The sequence below is a fragment of the Sturnus vulgaris genome, chromosome 7, assembly GCF_052056855.1.
Source record: "Sturnus vulgaris isolate bStuVul1 chromosome 7, bStuVul1.hap1, whole genome shotgun sequence".
Taxonomy (NCBI): domain Eukaryota; kingdom Metazoa; phylum Chordata; class Aves; order Passeriformes; family Sturnidae; genus Sturnus; species Sturnus vulgaris.
In genome coordinates this window covers 40,767,971-40,794,434 of record NC_142249.1, presented here as the reverse complement: position 1 = coordinate 40,794,434, position 26,464 = coordinate 40,767,971, and the positions used below count along the sequence as shown (strand labels likewise).

Sequence of the window (26,464 nt, the reverse complement as noted above, 5' to 3'; positions counted from 1 at the left end):
TGTGAAGTGGCACAAAACCAAATCCTAAATTATTGGGAATTTTTTTTCCCAACTTTCCCAGCCCTTCTCCCACTTTATTCAGGTGCATTTTTGATATTAAACCAAGATTATCAAAGACACCAAACGCATGTCTCCCAGAGATTTGATTGATGGGCAATAATTTGATATCATACCTTGATTTAATTAATTAATTAACTCCTTCCTGCACACCTAAACCTTGGCAGGGAGGCTTTGTGGAAGGAAAAAAAAAAATAATTTTCACTTTTCCTTGGAAACCAAGAGTTCCATTTCAGTCACTCCCAACTGAAGTGACACCGACCTTTATCATTGTTTGTGCTTTCACTTCTCCCTCTCGGGCTTTTTTTTTTTTTTTTTAATCTTTTTTGTGGCCTGCAGAGACAGGACACAGGGAACGGGCTGAGATCGCTGAGAGAGCAGGGATGGATGTTGGGGTTTGGGGATTTGAGGATTTTTGGGGGGATTTTGGGGATTTTTGGGGCTGAAATTCCCAGAGAAGCCGCGGCTGCCGCGGCATCTCTGGGAGCGCCCAAGGCCTCAGGGCTGCCACAGCTCCGGCAGCGCCCGGACGAGGCTCGCAGACACACGGAGGGACCGTGGGGCTGTGCAGGTGAAGGAGCGGCATGGGCTGACCCCCTATGGGATATTCCGGCGGAATATTCCCGATTCCAGCGGGATAATCCCCGCTCCCACCGGGACATTCCCGTTCCCACCGCCGCCTCCCCGCCCGCCATGGCGGCCGCTCCCCCTCAGCGGCACCGACCAAAGCGCGCGGGGCGGGGGGAGCCGCGCTCGGCCCGTACCACCCGCACCGCCACGGAGGGGAGGGGGGGGGAAGCAAGAACACGGCGCGTACCACCCGCAGCACGGCTGAGGGTAGATCTACCGCCACCTCCCGGTCGGCTTGAACGCCGAGCTGAAAGAGGAGCAGGGGGAAGTCCCCCCTTCCTTCCGGCGATCTTGGTACCGCCCGGCGCATCGCGCACCGCCCCCGGTCCCACGTGAGCGGTTTCCCGGCGTGCCCCGCGCGCTCGGCCGCCGCAGCCGCCGCTTCGCTCCGCGTCCCGCGCTTCCCGGCAGCCGCCCGAGCCGAACCCGCGCGGCGGGGCCGAGCCGCTCGCCGCCGCCATGTCCGGCGGGGATTCCACGGCCGCGGCCGCCGCCGCCTCCCCGCAACCTCTGCCCTTCTCTTTGCCGAAGCCGCCGCCCCTCATGCAGCTGACGCCGGGCGACGCCGTGCGGCCGGTGGGCTCGGGAGCCGACCAATCGCCGAAGAGCGCGCGGCTGGCGGCGCGCCCTGATTGGCCGGCGGGGAAGCCCGTCAGCCTGCTGGCGCCGCTGCTCCCGCCCCGCGGGGAGCCCGAGCCGCTGCTGCCCTTCGGGCCCGCGGCGCCGCGGCCGCCGCTGCGCGGGCGCCTCCTGGGCCGCTGCGGGGGCTCCCTGCTCAGCCCCGCCATGCGGCCCGGCGGCGTCGACCGAGGCTCTCTGATGGTGAGTGAGGGCTCGGCGTTAGCGGCGAGCCGGGAGCCGCTCACGCCTCCCTGCCGGAGGGTTTGGGTGGGATGGGCAGCCCGTGGCGCGGGGTTGTGTGTGCGGGAGGTTGCGGGGGGGGAGGTCAGAGCTCTGTGCGCTCTTGACACCTGCGCAGGGGAGAAGTTTTGGCTCGTGTGCGGCTGGAACTTTCTGGGATCAGTCCCTGCTCGGGGGGTGCCTTGCTGGGAGCTCTTTCTGCACTCAGGGACAGACAGGGAGACAGTGGGAACAGACTGGGATAGACAGGGACACACTGGGGACGGACAGGGACACCCAGGGACAGACAGGGGCACACTGGGGATGGACAGGGACACCCAGGGACAGGCAGGGACACACTGGGGACACATTGGGGACAGGCAGGGACGCCCAGGGACACACTGGGACAGACAGGGTCACCCAAGGACAGAAGTACATACAGGGACACACTGAGACAGACTGGGACACCAGTGGGGACGCTGGGACAAACAGGGACACTCAGGGATAGCCAGGAACACATTGGGACGGACAGGGACACTCGGGGACACTCCAGGCTGAGCAGCCCCAGCTCCCTCAGCCTTTCCTGATGCTCCAGCCCTTGCTCAGCTCCAGGAGCTCCTGGCCCTGCTGTGCTGAGGAGCCACAGCTGGGCACAGCAGCCCAGATGTGCCTCGGGGGGGGACAGGATCACTCCCGATGTGCCTTTAGAGGAACAGGATCATTCCAGATGTGCCTCTAGAGGGGGGCAGGATCACTCCAGATGTGTCTCAGGGGGGCAGGATCATTCCAGATGTGCCTCTAGAGGAACAGGATCACTCCAAATGTGTCTCGGGGGGGGACAGGATTATTCCAGATGTGTCTCAGGGGGGTCAGGGTCACTCCAGATGTGCTCCCAGGGCAGGATCAGCTCGCTGAGCTGCTGGGAACGCTGCTCCCAATGCTCCCCAGGGCACCACAGTCCTGGCTGGAGCTGGGAAAGGGGCTCAGCATGGAAAAAAAAAAAAAAAGGAGGCTCAGGGGGGAATTTTCTACCTCTCCACAAGTGACAGCAGCAGGCTGGCAGGTCCCTCTGAAAGGAAGGAAAACGCTCCAAAAAAGGGTCAGGTGAGAATTTTAGGAAGTGGATTTACCTGGGATTTGGGAAATAGGAGCCATCACTGCATGTGCTGTGAGAGGAAAAGTCCAGATGTTCTGGCCACAAGATTCCAACATTTTCAGTTGCTCCTGGTTTCTTTGTGTGGCTGCCTCAAGGCTCAAGGAATGTTCTGGGATGAGGAAAAAAAAAAAAAATCTTTGGAAAATTTTTGCTTTTGGGAAAGGGGGCAGAGTGAGGGGAAATGAGGGAGGAATCTTTCCCCTGGGAGGGTCCAAGGTCAGGTTGGAGCTCCCGGGGTGGTGGAAGGGTCCCAGAGGGTGGAACTGGAGGAAATTTTAAGATCCCTGATACCCCAAACCATTCTGTGATCAATAATTGGATTTTTTAATTTCTTTTTCCCAAAGGGCAATTCTGCCAAGGTCCATCATACAGAGGAGCACAAAGTTCTTCGAGCGGTCGAATAATTAAAATAATTTAAAAAAACCAGCAAAGGGATGTTCCTTATTCTCATTTTTGAGAGTGATTGGTGATTTTTTTTTTGTTATTTTGCAGATGGGACACCCAGGAATGCCCCACTACCCCCCCATGGGCATGCACCCCATGGGGCAGAGACCCCCCAACATGCCCCCAGTGCCCCACGGGATGATGCCTCAGATGATGCCCCCCATGGGAGGACCCCCCATGGGGCAGGTGAGCGATTCCAGGATTTATTTTTATTTTTTATTTTTACATTTTTTTAATTAATCCAGGATTGGTCTGGGTAAAATCTCCCTGGGAAAAGGAAATGTCAGGAATTGAGGGATTTCATCCTGCCCAGCTTCAGAGTGGTCTCATGGGGGACAGGGAATTGAGCAACTTCTGTAGATTTAATTAGAAATTGGGGGGAGAAGTGGTAATTAATGTGCCTCGAATTATAAATCCATAGTTTGGGATTTATTCAAGGTTTTTGGAATGAGAACACTTAATTAATTTAAAATAAAATGTGCCTCTAACTTGAATTATAAATCCATAATTTGGGATTTATTAATGCACCTCTAACCTGAATTATCAATCCATAATTTGGAATTTATTCGAGTTTTTTGGAATGAGAACAGGTAATTAATTTAAAATAAAATGTGCCTCTAACTCTAATTATCAATCCATAATTTGGGATTAGTTCAAGGTTTTTGGAATGAGAACAGGTGGTTAATTTAAAATAAAATGTGCCTCTAACTTGAATTAGAAATCCATAATTTGAGATTTGTTCAAGTTTTTTAGAAAGAGAACAGGTAATTAATGCATCTGTAACTTGAATTATCAATCCATAATTTGGGATTTTTAAAAAACTTTTGAATGAGAACAGATAATTAATGCACCTCTAATTATCAATCCATAATTTGGGATTTATTAATGCACCTCTAACTTTAATTATAATTCCATAATTTGGAATTAGTTCACTGTGTTTTGGAATGAGAACAGGTGATTAATTTAAAATAAAATGTGCCTCTAACTTGAATTATCAATCCATAATTTGGGATTTATTTATGCATCTCTAACCTGAATTATCAATCCATAATTTGGGTTTGGTGCAATGTTTTTGGAATGAGAACAGGTAATTAATTTAAAATAAAATGTGCCTCTGACTCTAATTATCAATCCATAATTTGGGATTAGTTCAAGGTTTTTGGAATGAGAAAAGATAATTAATGTGACTCTAATTAGAAATCCATAATTTGGGATTTATTCAAGTTTTTTGGAATGAGAACAGGTGATTAATTTAAAATAAAATGTGCCTCTAACCTGAATTATCAATGCATAATTTGGGATTAGCTCAATGTTTTTGGAATGAGAACAGATAATTAATGCACCTCTAACTCTAATTGTAAATCCATAATTTGGGATTTATTAATGCACCTCTAACTTTAATTATCAATCCATAATTAGATATTAATCACCTGTTCTCATTCCAAAAACATTGAACTAATGCTGCTCTTACTCTAATTATCAATCCATAATTTGGGATTAGTTCAAGGTATTTGGAATGAGAACAGATAATTAATGCACCTCTAATTATCAATTTATAATTTGGGATTTATTCAAGGTTTTTAGAATGAGAACAGGTAATTAATTTAAAATAAAATGTGCCTCTAACCTGAATTATCAATCCATAGTTTGGGATTTAAAAAAAATTTTGGAATGAGAACAGATAATTAATACACCTCTAATTATCAATCCATAATTTGGGATTTATTAATGCACCTCTAACTTTAATTATAATTCCATAATTTGGAATTAGTTCACTGTGTTTTGGAATGAGAACAGGTGATTAATTTAAAACAAAATGTGCCTCTAACTTGAATTATCAATGCATAATTTGGGATTTATTCGAGTTTTTTGGAATGAGAACAGGTAATTAATGCACCTCTAATGTGAATTATAACGTGTTTTCAATACAAAATGGAATATTTTACGTGGAGAATTTACTGGAATGTGTGGAAAATCCTTTAATTTTTTTTTTTTTTTTTTTGGAATTGCAGATGCCTGGCATGATGCAGTCAGTGATGCCTGGGATGATGATGTCCCACATGTCCCAGGCTGCCATGCAGCCCACGGTTCCTGTGAGTTTAATTCCATTTTTTTTTAAATTTTTTTTCATTTTTCAAACCTTTTCTTAGCTGTTGTTGTTGTTCACTCTTCTTTTCCTTCGATTAAAAAATAAGATTTAAAATTTTAAATGTGTTTTTTTTTGTTATAATGGAGTTGTATGTGGTTCTTGAATGATGATAAAAATAAATTAATTTTTTTTTTCGTGATTTTCACCATTTTTTAAATTCCTTTTAATTTTCCTTTCATTCCTTCCTGCACTTTGGCAGGAATCACTGTGACCTTGGATTGAGAGATTTTTCTCTCTTAAATTATAATTTTTTCAAGAGTTTTAATTCAATATTAAAGATATTCAAATCCATTAGAAAGAGATTTTTATTTTTTTAAATTAAAAATTCCTGAAATCCAATTGAGTATTAAAAAAATTACTGGAATGGCTCAAGGAATGAGGAATTCTTTGGGTGGAAAAGGAGAGGGGAAAAGTTAAAATACAGGTGAAATATCTGAGGGGAAAAAAATTAAAATTCTAAAAAAATAAATTTAGATTCTAAAAAAAATAAATTTAATCCAAGCCTAAGATATTTCCTTAAAACCAGTTCCAGCCATTTCAGTGTGGAAAAATTTATTTATTTTTATTTTTCTCCCCCTGAAGATTTAAATTCCTAAATCCCTCTGGAATTTCCTGTGGTGCTGATCAGGAGCAGTGAAATTCCTAAAAAAATCAAAATTTTGGTCAGATTAATGCTCTTAAAATTAAAAAAAAAAACTCCTAAAATTTCATATTTTGGTCAAATTAACTCTCTGAAAATACACAACAAATTCCTGAAAATTTCCTGATTTATTCCTGTTGGATAATATCAAATCCAATTAATCCAATTTGATTGATTTTCACTTTTTATCCATTTTTTTTCTCTTTTCTTGAGGAATATTTGAAGTTTTTGGCTGAGAACTGAAAATAAACCTCAAGCAAAGCTAAATCCCCATGGGGAAAAAAAACCAAAATTTGGAATTTTGTTGATTTTTTTTTTTTCTTTAATTGGAAGAAATTTCAGGAAGAAAAAAACCTCCAGGAATTGAACTTGAATGCACCCCAAACCTTTTTCCACGTAATTATCCCAATTAATGATGTTGCTAATTGCTTATTTAATGAGCAGGGATAATTAAGAAGGAAGCAGGAATTGTAATTTATGGAATCAAAGCCTTTTATGGCAGAAAGGCCTTGCTTGGATAACAAATATTGGATTTTTTTTTTTTTTTTTTTTTTTTTTTAGGCTTGAATTTCTCAGTAATTAATCATTTAAATGTAATTGTTCAAATATTTAATTGTTTTAATGGAATTATTTTTACAGCCAGGAGTGAACAGCATGGATGCACAAGTAGGTGAGTAAACAACTTGATAGAATTTTAAAATATTTCACCAAAATCAGCTGAAACATTAAAAAAAAAAAAAAAAAAATTCCATTTTTTTCCCTAAAATGAAGTCCTGGAATCTCCATTGCTGCCCAGGATATTTTTATTTTTATTCTTTTTTTTTTCCTTCCACACATGGAGGAATTTTTTTGGAAAAAAATGAAGCCACCAAACCTTTTATTAATTTTTAATTATTTTTTTTTTTTTCCCCCAGGTGTGACCCCTCCTGGAACTCAGGTATGTGGAAAACCCAATTCCAGTGTGGATTTAGGGATTTAAAAAAAAAAAATTAATTCTATTTTAATTCTTTTTCCTTTTTTTTTTATTTTTTTCCCAAATTGTTTCTAAATCTGTGAGCTTTATCCCAACTTAATTAAATACAGATAATATCCACATTATTCCCATGAAATTTCCATCCTGGACTGATAAAAAAAAATCCAATTTTTTTTTGGAAAACAGGGAGTGAGCTCAGGAAATCCAGAATCTTCCTAAAACCAAATTTTCCTCAAATTTTGAGGAGCAGGAAATGCTGCTGGAATTTTAACTCGGGCTTGTTGTAGTTTGGCCTTTTCAATTCCTGCTGGGAATTTTTGGGGAATTTTTGGGAATTTTTTGGGACTATTTTGGGGGAATTTGTGGAGAATTTTGGGAATTTGTGGGAGTTTTGGGAATTTTGTGGCAATTTTTGGGAATTTGTGGAATTTGTGGGGAATTTGGGGAATTTTTTGGGAATTTTGGGGAATTTGTGGGGAATTTCTGGGAATTTTTGGGGAATTTTGGGGAATTTGTGGGGATTTTTTGGGAATTTTTCAGAATTTGTGGAATTTTGGGGAATTTTGTGGGAATTTTTTGGAGTTTTTGGGGAATTTTTGGAAATTTTGGGGGAATTATGGGGAATTTTGTGGCAATTTGTGGGAATTTTGTGGGAATTTGTTGGAATTTTTGGGAATTTGTGGGAATTTTGTGGAATTTGTGGGAATTTTGTGGAATTTGTGGGAATTTTGGGGAATTTTGTGGGAATTTTTGGGGAATTTGGTGGGAATTTTGTGGGAATTTTTTCGGAATATGTGGGGAATTTTGGGGAATTTGCGGCAATTTGGGAATTTTTGGGAATTTTGGGGAATTTGTTGGAATTTGTGGGAATTTTGTGGAATTTTGTGGGAATTTTGCGGAATTTGTGGGAATTTTGTGGAGTTTTGTGGGAATTTTGTGGGAATTTTGTGGGAATTTTGTGGGAATTTTGTGGGAATTTTGTGGGAATTTTGTGGGAATTTTGTGGGAATTTTGTGGGAATTTTGTGGGAATTTTGTGGGAATTTTGTGGGAATTTTGTGGGAATTTTGTGGGAATTTTGTGGGAATTTTGTGGGAATTTTGTGGGAATTTTGTGGGAATTCTGTGGGAATTTTGGGGAATTTTGTGGAATTTGTGGGGAATTTGTGGCATTTTGTGGGAATTATTTGGAAATTTTTGGGAATTGAGCACCTCCACTTGAGGATTTTTTTGTTTGGTTTTTTTTTAGTGCAAAAACCCTCCCTTGAGACGTGATTTTATTTTTTTTTCCCACCCTGCTTTTGCTTTGCTGCTTGAAAACTTGAGGTTATCTGTGTGAAATTCACCCAGGAAAATGATGATTTTGGGAATTTTATTTTGAATTTTTGTTTTTTTTTTGTCTCAGACCACTCATCCCGTGGTGTCCACTGTCCAACCCAGCTCCAGCACCACCACCTCTGCCAGCGAGGATCACTCCAAGGTCTTTAAAATTCCTTTATTCAATTTCTTTTCAATTCATTCATGAATTAATTTCATCATTAATTCATTTTTATTTCTTTTTTTTTTTTTCCCCCCACAGAAATCCACGTGGACTGAACACAAATCTCCAGATGGAAGAACTTATTATTACAACACTGAGACCAAGCAATCCACGTGGGAGAAACCAGATGACCTCAAAACTCCTGCTGAGGTTAAAAAAATAATAATAATTTAAAAAAAAAAAAAATTAATTTATTTCTGGGGGGATTTCATTCCAAACTTAACACCTGCAGCCAAGGCAGAATTCTGCTGGAATAAATGGGAATAAAGAAATAAAATTCTCCCAATTAAAAAAAATAAAAAAGTTTCCTGGGATGTTTGGAGAGAGCCTGAGGGTGAAAAGTGGCCAAAATTCCTCCATTTTTCTCGTTTTTACATCTTTTTTTTTTTTAATTTTAAAATGTGTCTCTTTTTATTATTTAGAGGAGTAATAGTGAAATTATTTAGAGAAAAAAAAAATTCCTTTTTTGGTGAAATTAATGCTCTGAAAATACACAACAAATTCCTGAGAATTTCCTGGTTTCTTCCTGTTGGATAATATCAAATTGATCCAATGGGATTGATTTTCACTTTTTATCCTTTTTTTTTTTTTCTCTTTTCTTGAGGAATATTGGAAATTTGAGGCTGAGAACTGAAAATAAACCTCAAGCAAAGCTAAATCCCCATGGAAAAAAAAAATAGGAAAACTTGGAATTTTGTTGATTTTTTTTTTTTTTTCCTTAATTGGAAGGAATTTCAGGAAGAAAAAACCTCCAGGAATTCAATTTTAATGCACCCAAAACCTTTTCCCACATAATTATTACTTAATGATGTTGCTAATTATTTTTTTAGGAATAGGAATTTTTATTTAAGGAATTACTAAAGGAGATTTTCCATGGAAAATTTTTCTTTTTTTTCTCCATCAGCAATTGTTATCCAAGTGTCCCTGGAAGGAATATAAATCAGATTCTGGGAAGCCTTATTATTATAATTCCCAAACCAAGGAATCTCGTTGGGCAAAACCCAAAGAGCTGGAGGATCTTGAAGGTAAAATGCTGCTGGACTTGTAATTTTATAAATTTATATTAATTAATCACATTATTTCATTAATTGGCAACAAAATGAGCTGAGGGAAAACAATAAGTGTAAAAAAAAAAGGATTAGGAAGCAGTAATTTTATTTTTTTTCTTAAAATTCTGTTTAATAATCCTAACTTTCTTTGTCTTTGAACTCTATTTTTTTTTTCCAAATTAAAATAATTATTTTAAACCAAAAAAAATCTTTTCTTTCTTCCCCTAGTGACATTTCTAAACTTCATTTTAATCTCGATTGATTTCAGTCTTTGAAAGGCACAAACATTAAAATTTTGGATTGTAACAAAAATATTTAAAACTTTGCTTGTATTAAATCAAGAATTACCTGAACTCTCTGTGTACATGAACCATTTTAAAGCTGTATTTTAATTCTTTTTCTCTCTTTTTCCTCTAGCAATGATTAAAGCTGAAGAAAACAGGTACTTTTTTAATATTATTCTGATTTTTACTTGAGAGCCCTTAAAACTTTTCCTGGGGATTTTCAAACCAAACCTTTCCTGAGGAAGTTTAAACCTTTTTTCTGGGATCCTCAAACCCTTTTTTCCTGGGAGTCTTCACCCTTTTTTTTTTTTTTCCTGTGGTTTTTTAGCCCCTTTTTTTCCAGGGAGCCTTCACCTTTTTTCCTGAGGTTTTTCAACCCCTTTTTCCTGGGAGTCTTCACCATTTTTTTTTTTTCCTGAGGCTCTTCAAATCCTTTTTTTCCTGTGATTCTTCAAACCCTTTTTTTCCTGAGGTTTTTCAACCCTTTTTCCTGAGGCTCTTCAAACCCTTTTTCCTGAGGACCTTCAAACATTTCCTAGGATCCTCAAACCCTTTTTTCCTGAGGATCCTAAACCCCTTTTTTTTCCTGAGAGCCTTTCCACCTTTTTTCCTGAGGTTTTTCAACCCCTTTTTTCCTGGGAGTCTTCACCCTTTTTTTTTTTTTTCCTGAGAGCCTTCAAACCTTTTTTTCCTGAGGTTCTTCAAACCTTTTTTCCTGAGAGCTTTGAAACCCTTTTTTTATTGAGGTTCTCCAAACCATTTTTTCCTGGGAGCCTTTCAGCCTTTTTTCCTGAGATTTTTCAACCCTTTTTCCTGAGGCTCTTCAAACCCTCTTTTGTGAGGAACTTCAAACTTCTCCTAGGATCCTCAAACCCTTTTTTCCTGAGGTTCCTAAAACCCTTTTTTCCTGTGAGCCTTCAAACCCTTTTTCCTGAGGACTTTCAAACATTTCCTGTGAGCCTTCAACCCCTTTTTTATGAGATTTTTCAACTCTTTTTCCAGATTCTCTTCAACCCCTTTTTCCAGACTTCCCATAAAGCTCCTCCAAGTCTCGAACTCCCCCTAACCCCCCCTTTTCCCCCTCCTTTGCCCTGCCTGTGTAACCCCCACACCTCCAGGTGACACACAATTAAATTTTTGTCCCCAGCACGAAGCCGGACGACGCCAGCGCGGCCACCTCGGCCCCGGCCGCGGCCACCGACAGCGGGGCCCCGACCGCGGCCCCGGGCACCGAGAGCGGCGCGGCCACGGCGGCACCCACGGGTGCTGCTGCTGCTGAGGGGGACCCTGCTCCTGCTGCTGCCACCACGGGGGACACGGAGAGCGCTGGCACGGCCACCAGCGAGGAGCAGGGACAGCCCAGCGCCGCCACCGGGACGCAGGAGAGCGGTGACACCGCCACGGCCACCAACGAGGAGGGGGCCAAACAGGAGGGGACAGCAGAGTGAGTGATGGGGAATGGGATTGGGATTGGGGATGGATGGATGATGGATGATGGATGGATGATGGATGGATGGATGATGGATGGATGATGGATGATGGATGGATGATGGATGATGGATGATGGATGGATGATGGATGGATGATGGATGGATGATGGATGATGGATGGATGATGGATGGATGATGGATGATGGATGGATGGATGATGGATGATGGATGGATGATGGATGATGGATGGATGATGGATGGATGATGGATGGATGATGGATGATGGATGGATGATGGATGATGGATGATGGATGGATGATGGATGGATGGATGGATGATGGATGGATGGATGGATGATGGATGATGGATGGATGATGGATGATGGATGGATGATGGATGGATGGATGGATGATGGATGGATGATGGATGATGGATGATGGATGATGGATGGATGATGGATGATGGATGGATGATGGATGGATGATGGATGATGGATGATGGATGGATGATGGATGGATGATGGATGATGGATGGATGATGGATGATGGATGGATGGATGATGGATGATGGATGGATGATGGATGATGGATGGATGATGGATGGATGATGGATGATGGATGATGGATGATGGATGATGGATGGATGATGGATGGATGATGGATGGATGATGGATGGATGATGGATGATGGATGGATGATGGATGGATGGATGGATGATGGATGATGGATGATGGATGATGGATGATGGATGGATGATGGATGGATGATGGATGATGGATGATGGATGGATGATGGATGGATGATGGATGATGGATGGATGATGGATGATGGATGATGGATGATGGATGGATGATGGATGGATGGATGATGGATGGATGGATGATGGATGATGGATGGATGGATGATGGATGGATGGATGATGGATGGATGATGGATGATGGATGATGGATGATGGATGGATGATGGATGATGGATGGATGATGGATGGATGGATGGATGATGGATGGATGATGGATGATGGATGATGGATGGATGATGGATGGATGGATGATGGATGGATGGATGATGGATGATGGATGGATGGATGATGGATGGATGATGGATGATGGATGGATGGATGATGGATGGATGGATGATGGATGGATGATGGATGGATGATGGATGATGGATGGATGGATGATGGATGATGGATGATGGATGGATGGATGATGGATGATGGATGGATGGATGATGGATGGATGGATGATGGATGATGGATGGATGGATGATGGATGGATGGATGATGGATGGATGATGGATGGATGATGGATGATGGATGGATGGATGATGGATGATGGATGGATGGATGATGGATGATGGATGATGGATGGATGATGGATGATGGATGGATGATGGATGGATGGATGATGGATGATGGATGGATGGATGATGGATGGATGATGGATGGATGATGGATGATGGATGGATGATGGATGGATGATGGATGGATGATGGATGATGGATGGATGATGGATGGATGATGGATGATGGATGGATGGATGATGGATGATGGATGGATGATGGATGATGGATGGATGATGGATGGATGATGGATGGATGATGGATGATGGATGGATGATGGATGATGGATGATGGATGGATGATGGATGGATGGATGGATGATGGATGGATGGATGGATGATGGATGATGGATGGATGATGGATGATGGATGATGGATGGATGATGGATGGATGGATGGATGATGGATGGATGATGGATGATGGATGATGGATGATGGATGGATGATGGATGATGGATGGATGATGGATGGATGATGGATGATGGATGATGGATGGATGATGGATGGATGATGGATGATGGATGGATGATGGATGATGGATGGATGGATGATGGATGATGGATGGATGATGGATGATGGATGGATGATGGATGGATGATGGATGATGGATGATGGATGATGGATGGATGATGGATGGATGATGGATGGATGATGGATGGATGATGGATGATGGATGGATGATGGATGGATGGATGGATGATGGATGATGGATGATGGATGATGGATGATGGATGGATGATGGATGGATGATGGATGATGGATGATGGATGGATGATGGATGGATGATGGATGATGGATGGATGATGGATGATGGATGATGGATGATGGATGGATGATGGATGGATGGATGATGGATGGATGGATGATGGATGATGGATGGATGGATGATGGATGGATGGATGATGGATGGATGATGGATGATGGATGATGGATGATGGATGGATGATGGATGATGGATGGATGATGGATGGATGGATGGATGATGGATGGATGATGGATGATGGATGATGGATGATGGATGGATGATGGATGGATGGATGATGGATGGATGGATGATGGATGATGGATGGATGGATGATGGATGGATGATGGATGATGGATGGATGGATGATGGATGGATGGATGATGGATGGATGATGGATGGATGATGGATGATGGATGGATGGATGATGGATGATGGATGATGGATGGATGGATGATGGATGATGGATGGATGGATGATGGATGGATGGATGATGGATGATGGATGGATGGATGATGGATGGATGGATGATGGATGGATGATGGATGGATGATGGATGATGGATGGATGGATGATGGATGATGGATGGATGGATGATGGATGATGGATGATGGATGGATGATGGATGATGGATGGATGATGGATGGATGGATGATGGATGATGGATGGATGGATGATGGATGGATGATGGATGATGGATGGATGATGGATGATGGATGATGGATGGATGATGGATGATGGATGGATGATGGATGGATGGATGATGGATGGATGATGGATGATGGATGGATGATGGATGATGGATGATGGATGGATGATGGATGGATGGATGATGGATGGATGATGGATGGATGATGGATGATGGATGGATGGATGATGGATGGATGGATGATGGATGGATGATGGATGATGGATGGATGATGGATGATGGATGGATGGATGATGGATGGATGGATGATGGATGGATGATGGATGATGGATGGATGGATGGATGATGGATGATGGATGATGGATGATGGATGGATGGATGATGGATGATGGATGATGGATGGATGGATGATGGATGGATGGATGATGGATGATGGATGGATGATGGATGGATGATGGATGGATGGATGATGGATGATGGATGATGGATGATGGATGATGGATGATGGATGGATGGATGGATGGATGATGGATGATGGATGATGGATGGATGATGGATGGATGATGAATTTCAAAACTTGCTTTCATTTCTATTCCTTCTTCCAGTTCTACATCCAAAGATCTCTCTGGTTTGCTCACACGTCTCTGAGACCTTTGGTCAGACTTTATCTGTCCTGACACAGGGAGGGGGATTGGGATGGGATATTGGGGGAAATCATTCCCATTGTGACCTGGGGCAAAGACTAAACAGAGAAAATGGAATAAAACTGGTGTTTATTGAAAGGATGCACATTGAGTCCTGGGATGGAATTCCCAGATTTGCTGTGGCTGTCCCTGGATCCCTGGGAGTGTCCCAGGCCAGGTTTGGGACAGTGGGAGGTGACCCTGCCATGGATTGGGATGGGATTTGTCCCATCCCATCCCATCCCATGATCCCATGATCATTCCTGATCCTCCTGCCTTTGCTGCCATTTTCATTCCTCAGCAGCATCAGTGACAGCAACATTCCATGGATTTCCCAAAATCTGTCATTATTTATTTCTCATATTACCATGAAACACTTCCCTGTTTATTCTCCAGGAATATTCCATGGATTTCCCAAAATCTGTAATTATTTATTTCAAATATTGCCATTAAACACTTCCCTATTTGTGCTCCTTTTCCATGGATTTCCCCAAATCTGTCATTATTTATTTCCCACATTACCATGAGACATTTCCCTCTTTATTCTCTGTGCCATTGGTTATCACTGGAAAAAAATAAAATACTGAAGGGATTTTTATCTGTTCCAGCCATCATTCCTTTTTTTTTTTTTTTTTTTTAAATGAATAATGAAAAATCTTTTATGTAGAAAATTATAACTTAGGATTTCTGTTATTCAAAAAGAAATGCTGTGGGGGATTTTAGACAGCAGGATATAATTAAGGAGAAGCAGCTCATTTTTAGGCACTTATCTTTATATTTTTATATAAAATATTAATATTCCTGCTGAGTTTCAACATTATATTTTTAGGAATAATTTCTGAATAACTTCAGCAGGAAGGAAATTCTTTGCCTAAATAATTTTTCACCAGCTGTGGTGCCTGGAAGGAAAAGCCTTGTATGAATTATTAGAATATTTATTTTTTTTGGAGTTCCTATTTAATAAACTTTTTTTTTTGTGGTGGTTTTTGACTTTTCAGTGCTTCTAACTTAGAAAAAAAAAAAAAAAGTGAATTAATAAAGTTGTTTTTGTTTTAGTGCTGCTGCAAAGAAGGAGGATGAGGATGCCCAACCTGTGAAAAAAACTTACACATGGAACACAAAGGAAGAGGCCAAACAGGCATTTAAAGAACTGTTAAAAGAAAAGGTATTTGGGCCAATTATTCATATTTTAATGACCAATTATTCAAGTTTTATTGAAGCATCAAACCTGCTTTTATTTCTATTTTAGGTTTTGTTTGCTATTTTGGGGTTAGAATTCCTCCCTCTCGAGGAAATAAAGGACAAGAACATTGCAGTGAAAAGTTGTTTTAGCTTCAAAATAAATTAATTTTTTTCTTTTTTTTTTTCCCCGTGGCTGTTCTGAAGGAATTCTTCCTTGTTTGGATGTTAATTGCAGGTTTAATTAATCCATAATTTCCTGTTTTCACAGCGGGTTCCATCCAATGCTTCCTGGGAGCAGGCCATGAAAATGATCATTAATGACCCCAGATACAGGTACTGAGTTCCCTTTAATCCCACAATAAATTTTATTTTTTTTTTTTAGGGAATTTACTTCCCAAAAAAATCCCAAAATTCTGTCAGCACCAGATATTCCTTTCATTGGAAGGGAATTTTCTTCCTTTCCTCCAGAAGGAAATGATTCCAACAGCTGAGTTCTCATTGGGAAGAAATGTGGAAATTTGTATTTTATGTCGATTTGGGGATTCAAATGTTCAGATTAATTTTGTCTCAAATCTGGATTATTCAAACCTGTTGGCTTTTGCTTTCTGGTTTTGATTTTCTTATTTATTTTTCTTACTTTCTTTTTTTTTTATTTCCTTTTCTGATTTTTCTGTTTTTTTTCTTTTTCTGCTTTGCTTTTTTTCTGCTTTGTGCTTTTCCCATGTTCTTTTTTTTTTTTTCTGATTTACTTTTTTTTTCTGATTTTCTTTTTCCTTCTAATTTTCCTTTTTTCTGATTTTATTTTATTTTTTCTTTTTGTCTTCTCTTCCTGACTTTCTTTGTTCTTTTTTTTTCTGATTTTCTTTTTTCTTCTGATTTTCTTTTTTTCGGATTTTCATTTTCTTTCCCTCTTTTTTTTTTGTCTTCTCTTCCTGATTTTTTTTGTCTTCTCTTCCTGATTTTTTTTGTCTTCTCTTCCTGATTTTTTTTGTCTTCTCTTCCTGATTTTTTTTGTCTTCTCTTCCTGATTTTTTTTGTCTTCTCTTCCTGATTTTTTTTGTCTTCTCTTCCTGATTTTTTTTGTCTTCTCTTCCTGATTTTTTTTGTCTTCTCTTCCTGATTTTTTTTGTCTTCTCTTCCTGATTTTTTTTGTCTTCTCTTCCTGATTTTTTTTGTCTTCTCTTCCTGATTTTTTTTGTCTTCTCTTCCTGATTTTTTTTGTCTTCTCTTCCTGATTTTCTTTGTCTTCTCTTCCTGATTTTCTTTGTCTTCTCTTCCTTGATTTTTTTAAATCTCCAAAAAAAAAAGGTACTAAAAAATTATTTTATAAAAAAAAAAATTACAATTTTTTTATTATCATATAAAATTTATTTTTTCTTTTATTTTTTTTTCTTTCCTGGGCAGTGCTTTGGCAAAACTGAGTGAAAAAAAACAAGCTTTTAATGCTTACAAAGTTCAGACAGAGAAGGAGGAGAAGGAAGAAGCCAGATCCAAGTACAAGGAAGCCAAGGAATCCTTCCAACGTTTCCTGGAAAACCACGAGAAGATGACATCCACCACCAGATACAAGTGAGACATTGGAGATAAAAATCCAACTCCAATTTTAGCTTTTAACTCCCTTTGTAAAAATTAGATAGCTCAAAAAAAAAAAAAACAAAAAAAAAAAAAAAACAAAAAAAAAAACTTTTCAAGAGGAAAAAATGAAGATTTCCTGTGAAAATTTTCCTGTTTGGAGCAGAGCTGTGGGGGATCGATGGCTGATTGATGAAGCAATCAATCAATCAATCAATCAATCAATAATTAATTGTGGTTTTTTGGAACCTGTTTTGGCCAGGAAAGCTGAGCAGATGTTTGGGGAGATGGAAGTGTGGAATGCCATCTCCGAGCGCGACCGCCTGGAGATTTATGAGGATGTTTTGTTTTTCCTGTCCAAGAAGGAAAAGGTAAATTCCCTTCACATCTGTCCAAAATCCCCTCACTTGTTTCCTAAATCACTTTAAACCCGTGCCTGAGGCTTTGTGGCAGATAAAATGCAGCTTTTTTAGGGTTCTGGGGGGTTTTTTTTGGGGGATTTGTTCCTGGTTGATTTTGTCGTGTGTTGGATTTTAATCAGTCACGTGATGGATTTTATTCTGAATCAGTGAAATGATGATGATGATAATAATAATAGTAATAATAATAATAATAATAATAGTAATAATAATAATAATGATAATAATAATAATGATAAAAGGGGAAAATGGTGTCCAGGGTCAGGGTGGATGGGCCTTGGAGCAACCTGGTCTCAGGATGGGATCATTGGGATTGGATTGGATGGGATCAGTGGGATGGAATGGGATTTGGGATTGGATCCATGGGATTGGATTGGATTGGATCAATAGGATCAGTGGGATGGGATCAGAGTGGGATGGGATCAGTGGGATCAATGGGATGGGATCAGTGGGATCAATGGGATGGGATCAGTGGGATCAATGGGATGGGATCAGATGGAATCAATGGGATGAGATCAGTGGGATGGAATCCATGGGATCAATGGGATGGAATCCATGGGATGGAATCCATGGGATGGAATCAATGGGATCATTGGGATGGAATCCATGGGATGGAATCAATGGGATCAATGGGATGGAATCCATGGGATGGGATCAATGGGATGGAATCCATGGGATCATTGGGATGGAATCAATGGGATCAATGGGATGGAATCAATGGGATCATTGGGATGGAATCAATGGGATCATTGGGATGGAATCAATGGGATCATTGGGATGGAATCAATGGGATCATTGGGATGGAATCAATGGGATCAATGGGATGGAATCCATGGGATCATTGGGATGGAATCAATGGGATGGGATCCATGGGATCAATGGGATGGGATCAGATGGAATCAGTGGGATGAGATCAGTAGGATGGAATCCATGGGATCAATGGGATGGAATCAGTGGGATGGATGGGATGAGCTTTAAGGACCCTTCCAACCCCAACCACTCCAGAATCCCACGATCTGATACAAACTAAAGGCGAATTTCCTGCTGTCTTGCACAACCCATCTTGCATTGCTGCCCACCCTGAGCCCACAGTGAACCCCAGTGAACCCTTCTCCCCTCAGGAACAAGCCAAGCAGCTGAGGAAGAGGAACTGGGAAGCCCTGAAGAACATTCTGGACAACATGGCCAATGTCACCTACTGCACCACCTGGTCAGAGGCCCAGCAGTACCTGATGGACAACCCCACCTTTGCTGAGGATGAGGAGCTCCAGAGTGAGTCCAAAGGCTCTGGAATTCTCTGGGAAGGAGGATTCTGCCCCACTGGGAAGGAATAATCTGCTTTTCTATTTTTTTTATTTTTTTTTTACCCCCCCCCTCTCTTTTTCCCCGTTTTCTTGGCAGACATGGATAAGGAGGATGCCCTGATCTGTTTTGAGGAGCACATCAGGGCCTTGGAGAAAGAGGAGGAGGAGGAGAAGCAGAAAAGTTTGCTGAGGGAAAGGAGGAGGCAGAGGAAAAACAGGGAATCTTTCCAGGTTGGTGGAATTTGGGGTTTTGTCCTAAAAAATGTCATGGGATGTTCCATGTGGGGTTTTTTTTGTTTTTATTTCTGAGAGTTGGTTCAAGGGGGTGTTTGTGACATTTTCTCTGCTGTGTTAGGCCTGAAAGCTGGAAAAGAAAAAGGAAAAATCCAAGGGAATAGACCTGGATGGGAAGGAGATGCAGCTGGAATATTGTAGATTATTGGAACCCTGGAAATTGGGAATTTTGAACTTTCTGTGCTGTCAGGCACTGACCCTCCCAAAAAAAACAACAGCTTTTGACCTGAGGCCATGGAGAAAGCTTCCAAAATTGAATAATAGAACTAAAATATTTCACTGGTGTGTAGTTTAAATAGGAATGTGTCATGTCCTCTAGTGAAAAAAAAGAAATTTTAAAATATAATAATAAATATAAATCAAAATGAAGGTTTTAGGGTGGAGGTTTTTTTATTCCTTCACCTTTTTCTTCTTAAATCTGAGTGGTGCCTTTTAATTAAATAAAAACTGCCACACACTGCAAGTCATGAGTGTTTAGTCATTAAGTCAAAAATAAAACTAATTTAAGTGTTAGTTTTTAATTAGACAATTAAGCCTTAAAAAGCCTTGTAATGAGCAAAACTCAGCACGATCTTTTTAATTTATTAGCTGAAAGTGCTGTAGCAGTATAAATAAAAATTAATAAATAACTTTGAATATAAAATTTTATCTCTTATACCTTTAATCCCAACTCTGACTATAAAAATAAGTGAATAAATAAAAAGTATAATGGTGCACCATATGAGGATTAAACTCGGGACTTTGAGATGATGGGACTGAGAAAAGCAGGATAAAACAGATAAAAAATGATTTTTCTGGAACAAAACCAGAATTCCACTTAGCACAGCAATCCATCCTGGGTGGTAGCAAAGAGAAACTTGAGGAATGACCCCAAATTTGTGGACACACACATTCCCAGAGCTGGGGAATTCCAGCTTGGGAATTCTCTCCAGGCCTGGATTTCTCCTGACTCTCAGCTCCATTCCCAGGCTGACAAGCTGACTGCAGCTTCAGTTAGGGAGGAGTCTCCCAGGGTGACAACACGGTGACAAACAGAGTGGAATTCATCACCAACATTAACCCCTGGTGTCTTTCCCGTGGGACACATCCTGAGGTGCTGTCCCAAGGATGTTTTTCCCAATTGTCCAATAAACCACTCTCCTGTCCTGGCTCCACATAACACACTTTAAATACAAATTATCCATACAATAAATTGGCTTTTTTTCCCCAAAAAAGCTCCCTGTGTGTTACTGCCCTTCCTCTCTCTCTGCAGCACAATAACCACACAAATTCCTAATTTCTTTAATTTTTTGGGTGGTTTTTTTTTTTTTTTTTTGCAGCTGTTTCTGGATGAGCTGCACGAGCACGGGCAGTTACACTCCATGTCCTCCTGGATGGAATTGTACCCAGCCATCAGCTCTGACATCAGATTCACCAGCATGCTGGGCCAGCCTGGTAAGGAGAGCAAATCCTGCCATTCCCCAGGCCTGAATCAATATTCCCTTCATTTTAACCCCTCCTGAGTTTAAACCTGACCTGTGGATTAACTAAACCCTCCCTCAGGATCAACAGCGCTCGACCTGTTCAAGTTTTACGTGGAGGATTTAAAAGCTCGTTACCACGATGAGAAGAAAATCATTAAAGACATCTTAAAAGTGAGAATTCCTCCTGGAATTGCACATCCCCCAGGCAGGGCTGCTGGGATTTCCTTGGAATTGAAGGAATTCCTGGTTTGTTTTTTTTTTTTTTGCAGGATAAAGGATTTGTGGTGGAAGTGAACACTTCCTTTGAGGATTTTGTCACTGTCATCAGCTCCACCAAAAGAGCCACCACGTTGGATGCTGGCAATATCAAGTTGGCTTTCAACAGTGTAAGTGTTCATTAATACATTAATTAAATGCCAAAAAAATTGAATTGTTAAATCCCCAGAAATTGAATCATTCAATCCCAGGAAATGGAATTATTGAATCCCAAGAAATGCAGTTATTGAATCCCAAGAAATGGAATTGTTAAACCCCAACAAATGGAATTATTGAATCCCAAGAAATACAGTTATTAAATTCCAAGAAATTCAATTGTTAAACCCCAAGAAATTCAGTTGTTAAACCCCAATAAATTCAATTATTCAACCCCAATAAATTCAGTTTTTCAACCCCAATAAGTTCAATTAATAAACCCCAATAAATTCACTTATTAAATCGCAATAAATTCAATTATTCAACCCCAATAAGTTCAATTAATAAACCCCAATAAATTCACTTATTAAATCGCAATAAATTCAATTATTCAACCCCAATAAATTCAGTTTTTCAACCCCAATAAGTTCAATTAATAAACCCCAATAAATTCACTTATTAAATCGCAATAAATTCAATTATTCAACCCCAATAAGTTCAATTAATAAACCCCAATAAATTCACTTATTAAATCGCAATAAATTCAATTATTCAACCCCAATAAGTTCAATTAATAAACCCCAATAAATTCACTTATTAAATCGCAATAAATTCAATTATTCAACCCCAATAAATTCAGTTTTTCAACCCCAATAAGTTCAATTAATAAACCCCAATAAATTCACTTATTAAATCGCAATAAATTCAATTATTCAACCCCAATAAGTTCAATTAATAAACCCCAATAAATTCACTTATTAAATCGCAATAAATTCAATTATTCAACCCCATTAAATTCAGTTTTTCAACCCCAATAAGTTCAATTAATAAACCCCAATAAATTCACTTATTAAATCGCAATAAATTCAATTATTCAACCCCAATAAGTTCAATTAATAAACCCCAATAAATTCACTTATTAAATCGCAATAAATTCAATTATTCAACCCCAATAAATTCAGTTTTTCAACCCCAATAAGTTCAATTAATAAACCCCAATAAATTCACTTAGTAAACCGCAATAAATTCAATTGTTAAACCCCAATAAATGCAGTTAATCAACCCAATAAATTCAGTTGTTAAACCCCAATAAATGCAATGATTAAGCCCCAATAAACTGAAATTACAAGTCCCAATAAACTGAAATTACAAGTCCCAATAACTGGAATTTTTTCCTGCAGCTGCTGGAGAAGGCGGAGGCGCGGGAGCGCGAGCGCGAGAAGGAGGAGGCGAGGAAGATGAAGAGGAAGGAATCGGCCTTCAAGAGCATGCTGAAACAGGCCACCCCTGCCATCGAGCTCGATGCTGTGTGGGAGGATGTAAGGAGGAGAATTCCTTGGGGGAAAAAAAATTCCCCCCCAAAAAAAATCCCAAATAATTCCCTAAAAATGTCATCCCTAAAAAAAACAAAAAAAAAAAAAAACACGCGCGCGTTTCCTGGTTGTGCTGCTGGGAAATCAAATCTTAAAATTTGGGATTTCCTCTGGAAAATTTGGAGGTGGATGGGGAAAGCTTCATGGTGAGATTTTAGAGATGGAAAAAATCCTAAAAGAAATGGGAAAAAACAACAAAAAAAAAGCCCAAAAAATCCCAAAAATGTCATCCCTAAAAAAACCCCATGCGCGTTTCCTGGTTGTGCTGCTGGGAAATCCAATCTTAAAATTTGGGATTTCCTCTGGAAAATTTGGTGTTGGATGGGGAAAGCTTCATGGTGAGATTTTAGAGATGGAAAAAATCCTAAAAGAAATGGGAAAAAACCAAAAAAAAAAATCCCCAAAATGTCATCCTTTAAAAAACCCCGCATGCGCCTCCAGTTCTCCTGCTGGGACATCAGATCCCATTCAATCCTAAAATTTGGGATTTCCTCTGGAAAATTTGGTGTTGGATGGGAAAAGCTTCATGCTGAGATTTTAGAGATGGAAAAATCCTAAAAGAAATGGGGAAAAAAAAAAAAAAAAACCCAAAAAATCCCAAAAATGTCATCCCTAAAAAACCCCGTATGTGCATCCAGTTCTGCTGCTGGGACATCAAATCCCATCCAATCCTAAAATTTGGGATTTCCTCTGGAAAATTTGGAGTTGGATGGGAAAAGTTTCATGCTGAGATTTTAGAAATGAAAAAAATCCTAAAAGAAATGGGAAAAAACCCCAAAACCAACTCCCCCCAAAAATCCCACAGCCTCTCAAAAATTAATGTAAATTATTTAAAAATACAAATTTTATTCTTGATAAAACAACCTGGAAAATCTTCCCAAGGATCATTTCTATAAAAATCTGGGAGTTTTTAAGTTTAAATGGAATTTGTAGGGAAAGCTGGGATTTCCCATATTTCCATGGGTTTGAGCTTCCCTGAACTCTGGGAATTTGGGATTTCCTTGGAAATTTGGGATTGAAAAAGTTGAGCCTTGTACCAGTTCAGGGGCTTTTTCAACTGATGAAAATTAATTTTTTTAAATTTTTTTTTCTATATTTTTTCATTTTTCCTGTTACTTTTCCTATTCTTATTATCTTTTATTTTTTTATTATTTATTTTTCTTATTATTTCTATTATTTCTTTATATTTATTTTATTTTTTACTGGTTTTATTTTTCCTTATTTCTTCAGGATTTTCGTTTTCTTACTTTTCTTATTTAGTATTTTATTTTTCTTATTTTTTTCTAATTTCTTATTTTTCTTATTTTTTTCTTATTTTTTCTTTTCTTATTTTTCTTATTTTTCTTTTTCTCTTTTTTTCTTTTCTTTCTTATTTTTCTTACTACTCTTCTTACACCTTATTATTTTTATTATTCCTTTTTCCCTTTATTATTTATTATCATTTTTATCATTTTTATCACTATTCCTCCTGGTTTTACCATTTCTTATTGCCATTATCATGACTGTATGACATTTTATGATTTTCTTTTATTCTATCTTAATATACTCATATATTTATAATTTAATTACTTTAAATATCATTAATAAAATTTAATTTTCCTGACAGATCAGGGACAGATTTGTGAAGGAGCCAGCATTTGAAGACATCACCCTGGAATCTGAAAGGAAAAGGATATTTAAGGATTTCCTTCATGTTCTTGAGGTAATTATTCCTTTTTTAAAAAAAAAAAAAAATCACTGGACAACACACAAGAAAAATTCCTTCTAAATTGAGTGGGAAGGGGAAAGATTTAATGGAATTTTTTCCACAAAATGATGAATTATTTTTATTTAATTAATTTGATTTTGTAGCCATTAAATGCTGATTTTAGGGAATTTTGAAACATTCCCAAATTTTTTGAATGAGGACAAAGATCCCATCAGTTTTTTTGGGATGATTTTATGGATTTTTGAACCTTTCCCAGTTTCTGTAGATCCCATCAATTTTTTGGGATGATTTTATGGATTTTTGAACTTTTCCCAGTTTCTGTAGGTAAAGATCCCATCAATTTTTTGGGGATGATTTTATGGAATCTTGAACCCTTCCCAACTTTTATAGATAGAGATCCCATCAATTTTTTGGGATGATTTTATGGGATCTTGAACTTTTCCCAGCTCTTGTAGATAGAGATCCCATCAGTTTTTTTGGGATGATTTTATGGAATTTTGAACTTTTCCCAGCTCTTGTAGATAAAGATCCCATCAGTTTTTTTGGGATGATTTTATGGATTTTTGAACTTTTCCCAGTTTCTGTAGATAAAGATCCCATCAGTTCTTTGGGATGTCCTGTAGGAGCTGATGAGATGGTTCTGCCCCTAAATCCTGATTTTTTTGGGAATTTTGAGCCTTTCCCATCTTTTGGGGATGAGTTTTTTCCATCAGTTTTTTTTGGGATGAGTTTTTTTCTGCCCCATCCCTGCAATTCTCCAAGGCCTGGTCGGATCTCCCGGAGCTCCGGGGAACTTTTCCTTCCCCTATGATTGCACAAATTGAGATTTTAGGATTTTTCCAAGACTTTTCCCTGCTGGAATTCTGAGCTTTTCCCCCCTCTCTTTACCTTGCCCAACAGCACGAGTGTCAGCACCACCACTCCAAGACCAAGAAACATTCGAAGAAATCCAAGAAGCATCACCGCAAGCGCTCGCGTTCCCGCTCCGTGAGTATCCCCGGGGTGCCTCCCTCTGCAATTCCCGGCTGTGCTGCTGAATTCCTGCTGGAATTGGGGGTTCTGACTGGAATTCTCCCCCCTCCCTCTGGGCTGTGTGTGAAGGGCTCAGAGTCTGAGGATGACGACAGCCACTCCAAGAAGAAGCGGCAGCGCTCGGAGTCGCGCTCGGCGTCCGAGAGATCGTCCAGCGCTGAGTCCGGTACGGCCGGGGACCCGGAGAGGGCGAGAATCTGTGGGATAATGGGATCCATGGGATAATGGGATCCATGGGATAGTGGGATAGTGGATTAATGGGATCCATGGGAGAGTGGGATAGTGGATTAATGGGATCCATGGGATAGTGGGATAGTGGATTAATGGGATCCATGGGAGAGTGGGATAGTGGATTAATGGGATCCGTAGGATAATGGGATAGTGGGATAGTGGGATCCGTGGGATAGTGGATTCATGGGATCCATAGGATAATGGGATAGTGGGATCAGTGGGATACTGGATTAATGGGATCCGTAGGATAATGGGATCATGGGATAGTGGGATCCATGGGACAGTGGGATAGTGGGATCTGTGGGATCCGTGGGATAGTGGGATAGTGGATTAATGGGATCATGGGATCTGTGGGATAGTGGGATCCATGGGAGAGTGGGATAATGGGATCTGGGGGATCCATGGGATAATGGGATAGTGGGATCCATGGGCTCCATGGGATAATGGATTAGTGGGATCATGGCATAATGGGATCCTTGGGATAATGGGATCCATGGCATAGTGGGATAATGGGATCCATGGCATAGTGGGATCTATGGGATAATGGATTAATGGTATCCATGGGATAATGGAATGATGGGCTCGATGGGATGGATCCATGGAATCGATGGGATGGGATCATTGGATGGGATCATTGGGATGGGATGGGATCATTGGATGGGATGGGATTGAAACCAGCTGTGCTTTTATCCTGTGGGATTTATCCTTTCATTCCTGGGGTTTGCTCCTCCCTGTGCTGCAGAGAGGAGTTACAAGAAGTCCAAAAAACACAAGAAGAAGAGCAAGAAGAGGAGGCACAAGTCTGTAAGTGAAGCTCAGTTTTAAATTGGCACCTGCCATCAGTAATCCCAGCTGGATTTTCCTAGGCAAAA

At 40.1% G+C, this 26,464-nt stretch overlaps 1 protein-coding gene across 1 annotated transcript in view; it reads left to right on the top strand.

The window, feature by feature from the left end:
• Positions 1-1,131: 1,131 nt before the first annotated feature.
• PRPF40A (pre-mRNA processing factor 40A) overlaps positions 1,132-26,464 on the top strand; it is a 28,505-nt gene continuing 3,172 nt past the window's right edge. The window contains exons 1-24 of the mRNA XM_088168446.1: positions 1,132-1,509; positions 3,176-3,313; positions 5,140-5,220; positions 6,556-6,586; positions 6,831-6,853; positions 8,293-8,367; positions 8,467-8,577; positions 9,332-9,452; positions 9,894-9,918; positions 10,908-11,204; positions 15,660-15,768; positions 16,054-16,118; positions 17,190-17,354; positions 17,620-17,728; positions 18,898-19,048; positions 19,178-19,311; positions 20,694-20,808; positions 20,917-21,008; positions 21,107-21,223; positions 22,430-22,567; positions 24,228-24,323; positions 25,230-25,316; positions 25,431-25,527; positions 26,335-26,396. Of these exons, the coding sequence (XP_088024572.1) occupies positions 1,147-1,509; positions 3,176-3,313; positions 5,140-5,220; positions 6,556-6,586; positions 6,831-6,853; positions 8,293-8,367; positions 8,467-8,577; positions 9,332-9,452; positions 9,894-9,918; positions 10,908-11,204; positions 15,660-15,768; positions 16,054-16,118; positions 17,190-17,354; positions 17,620-17,728; positions 18,898-19,048; positions 19,178-19,311; positions 20,694-20,808; positions 20,917-21,008; positions 21,107-21,223; positions 22,430-22,567; positions 24,228-24,323; positions 25,230-25,316; positions 25,431-25,527; positions 26,335-26,396 (2,802 nt within the window). The 5' untranslated portion in view covers positions 1,132-1,146. The remainder of the gene's footprint in view (positions 1,510-3,175; positions 3,314-5,139; positions 5,221-6,555; positions 6,587-6,830; positions 6,854-8,292; positions 8,368-8,466; positions 8,578-9,331; positions 9,453-9,893; positions 9,919-10,907; positions 11,205-15,659; positions 15,769-16,053; positions 16,119-17,189; positions 17,355-17,619; positions 17,729-18,897; positions 19,049-19,177; positions 19,312-20,693; positions 20,809-20,916; positions 21,009-21,106; positions 21,224-22,429; positions 22,568-24,227; positions 24,324-25,229; positions 25,317-25,430; positions 25,528-26,334; positions 26,397-26,464) is intronic.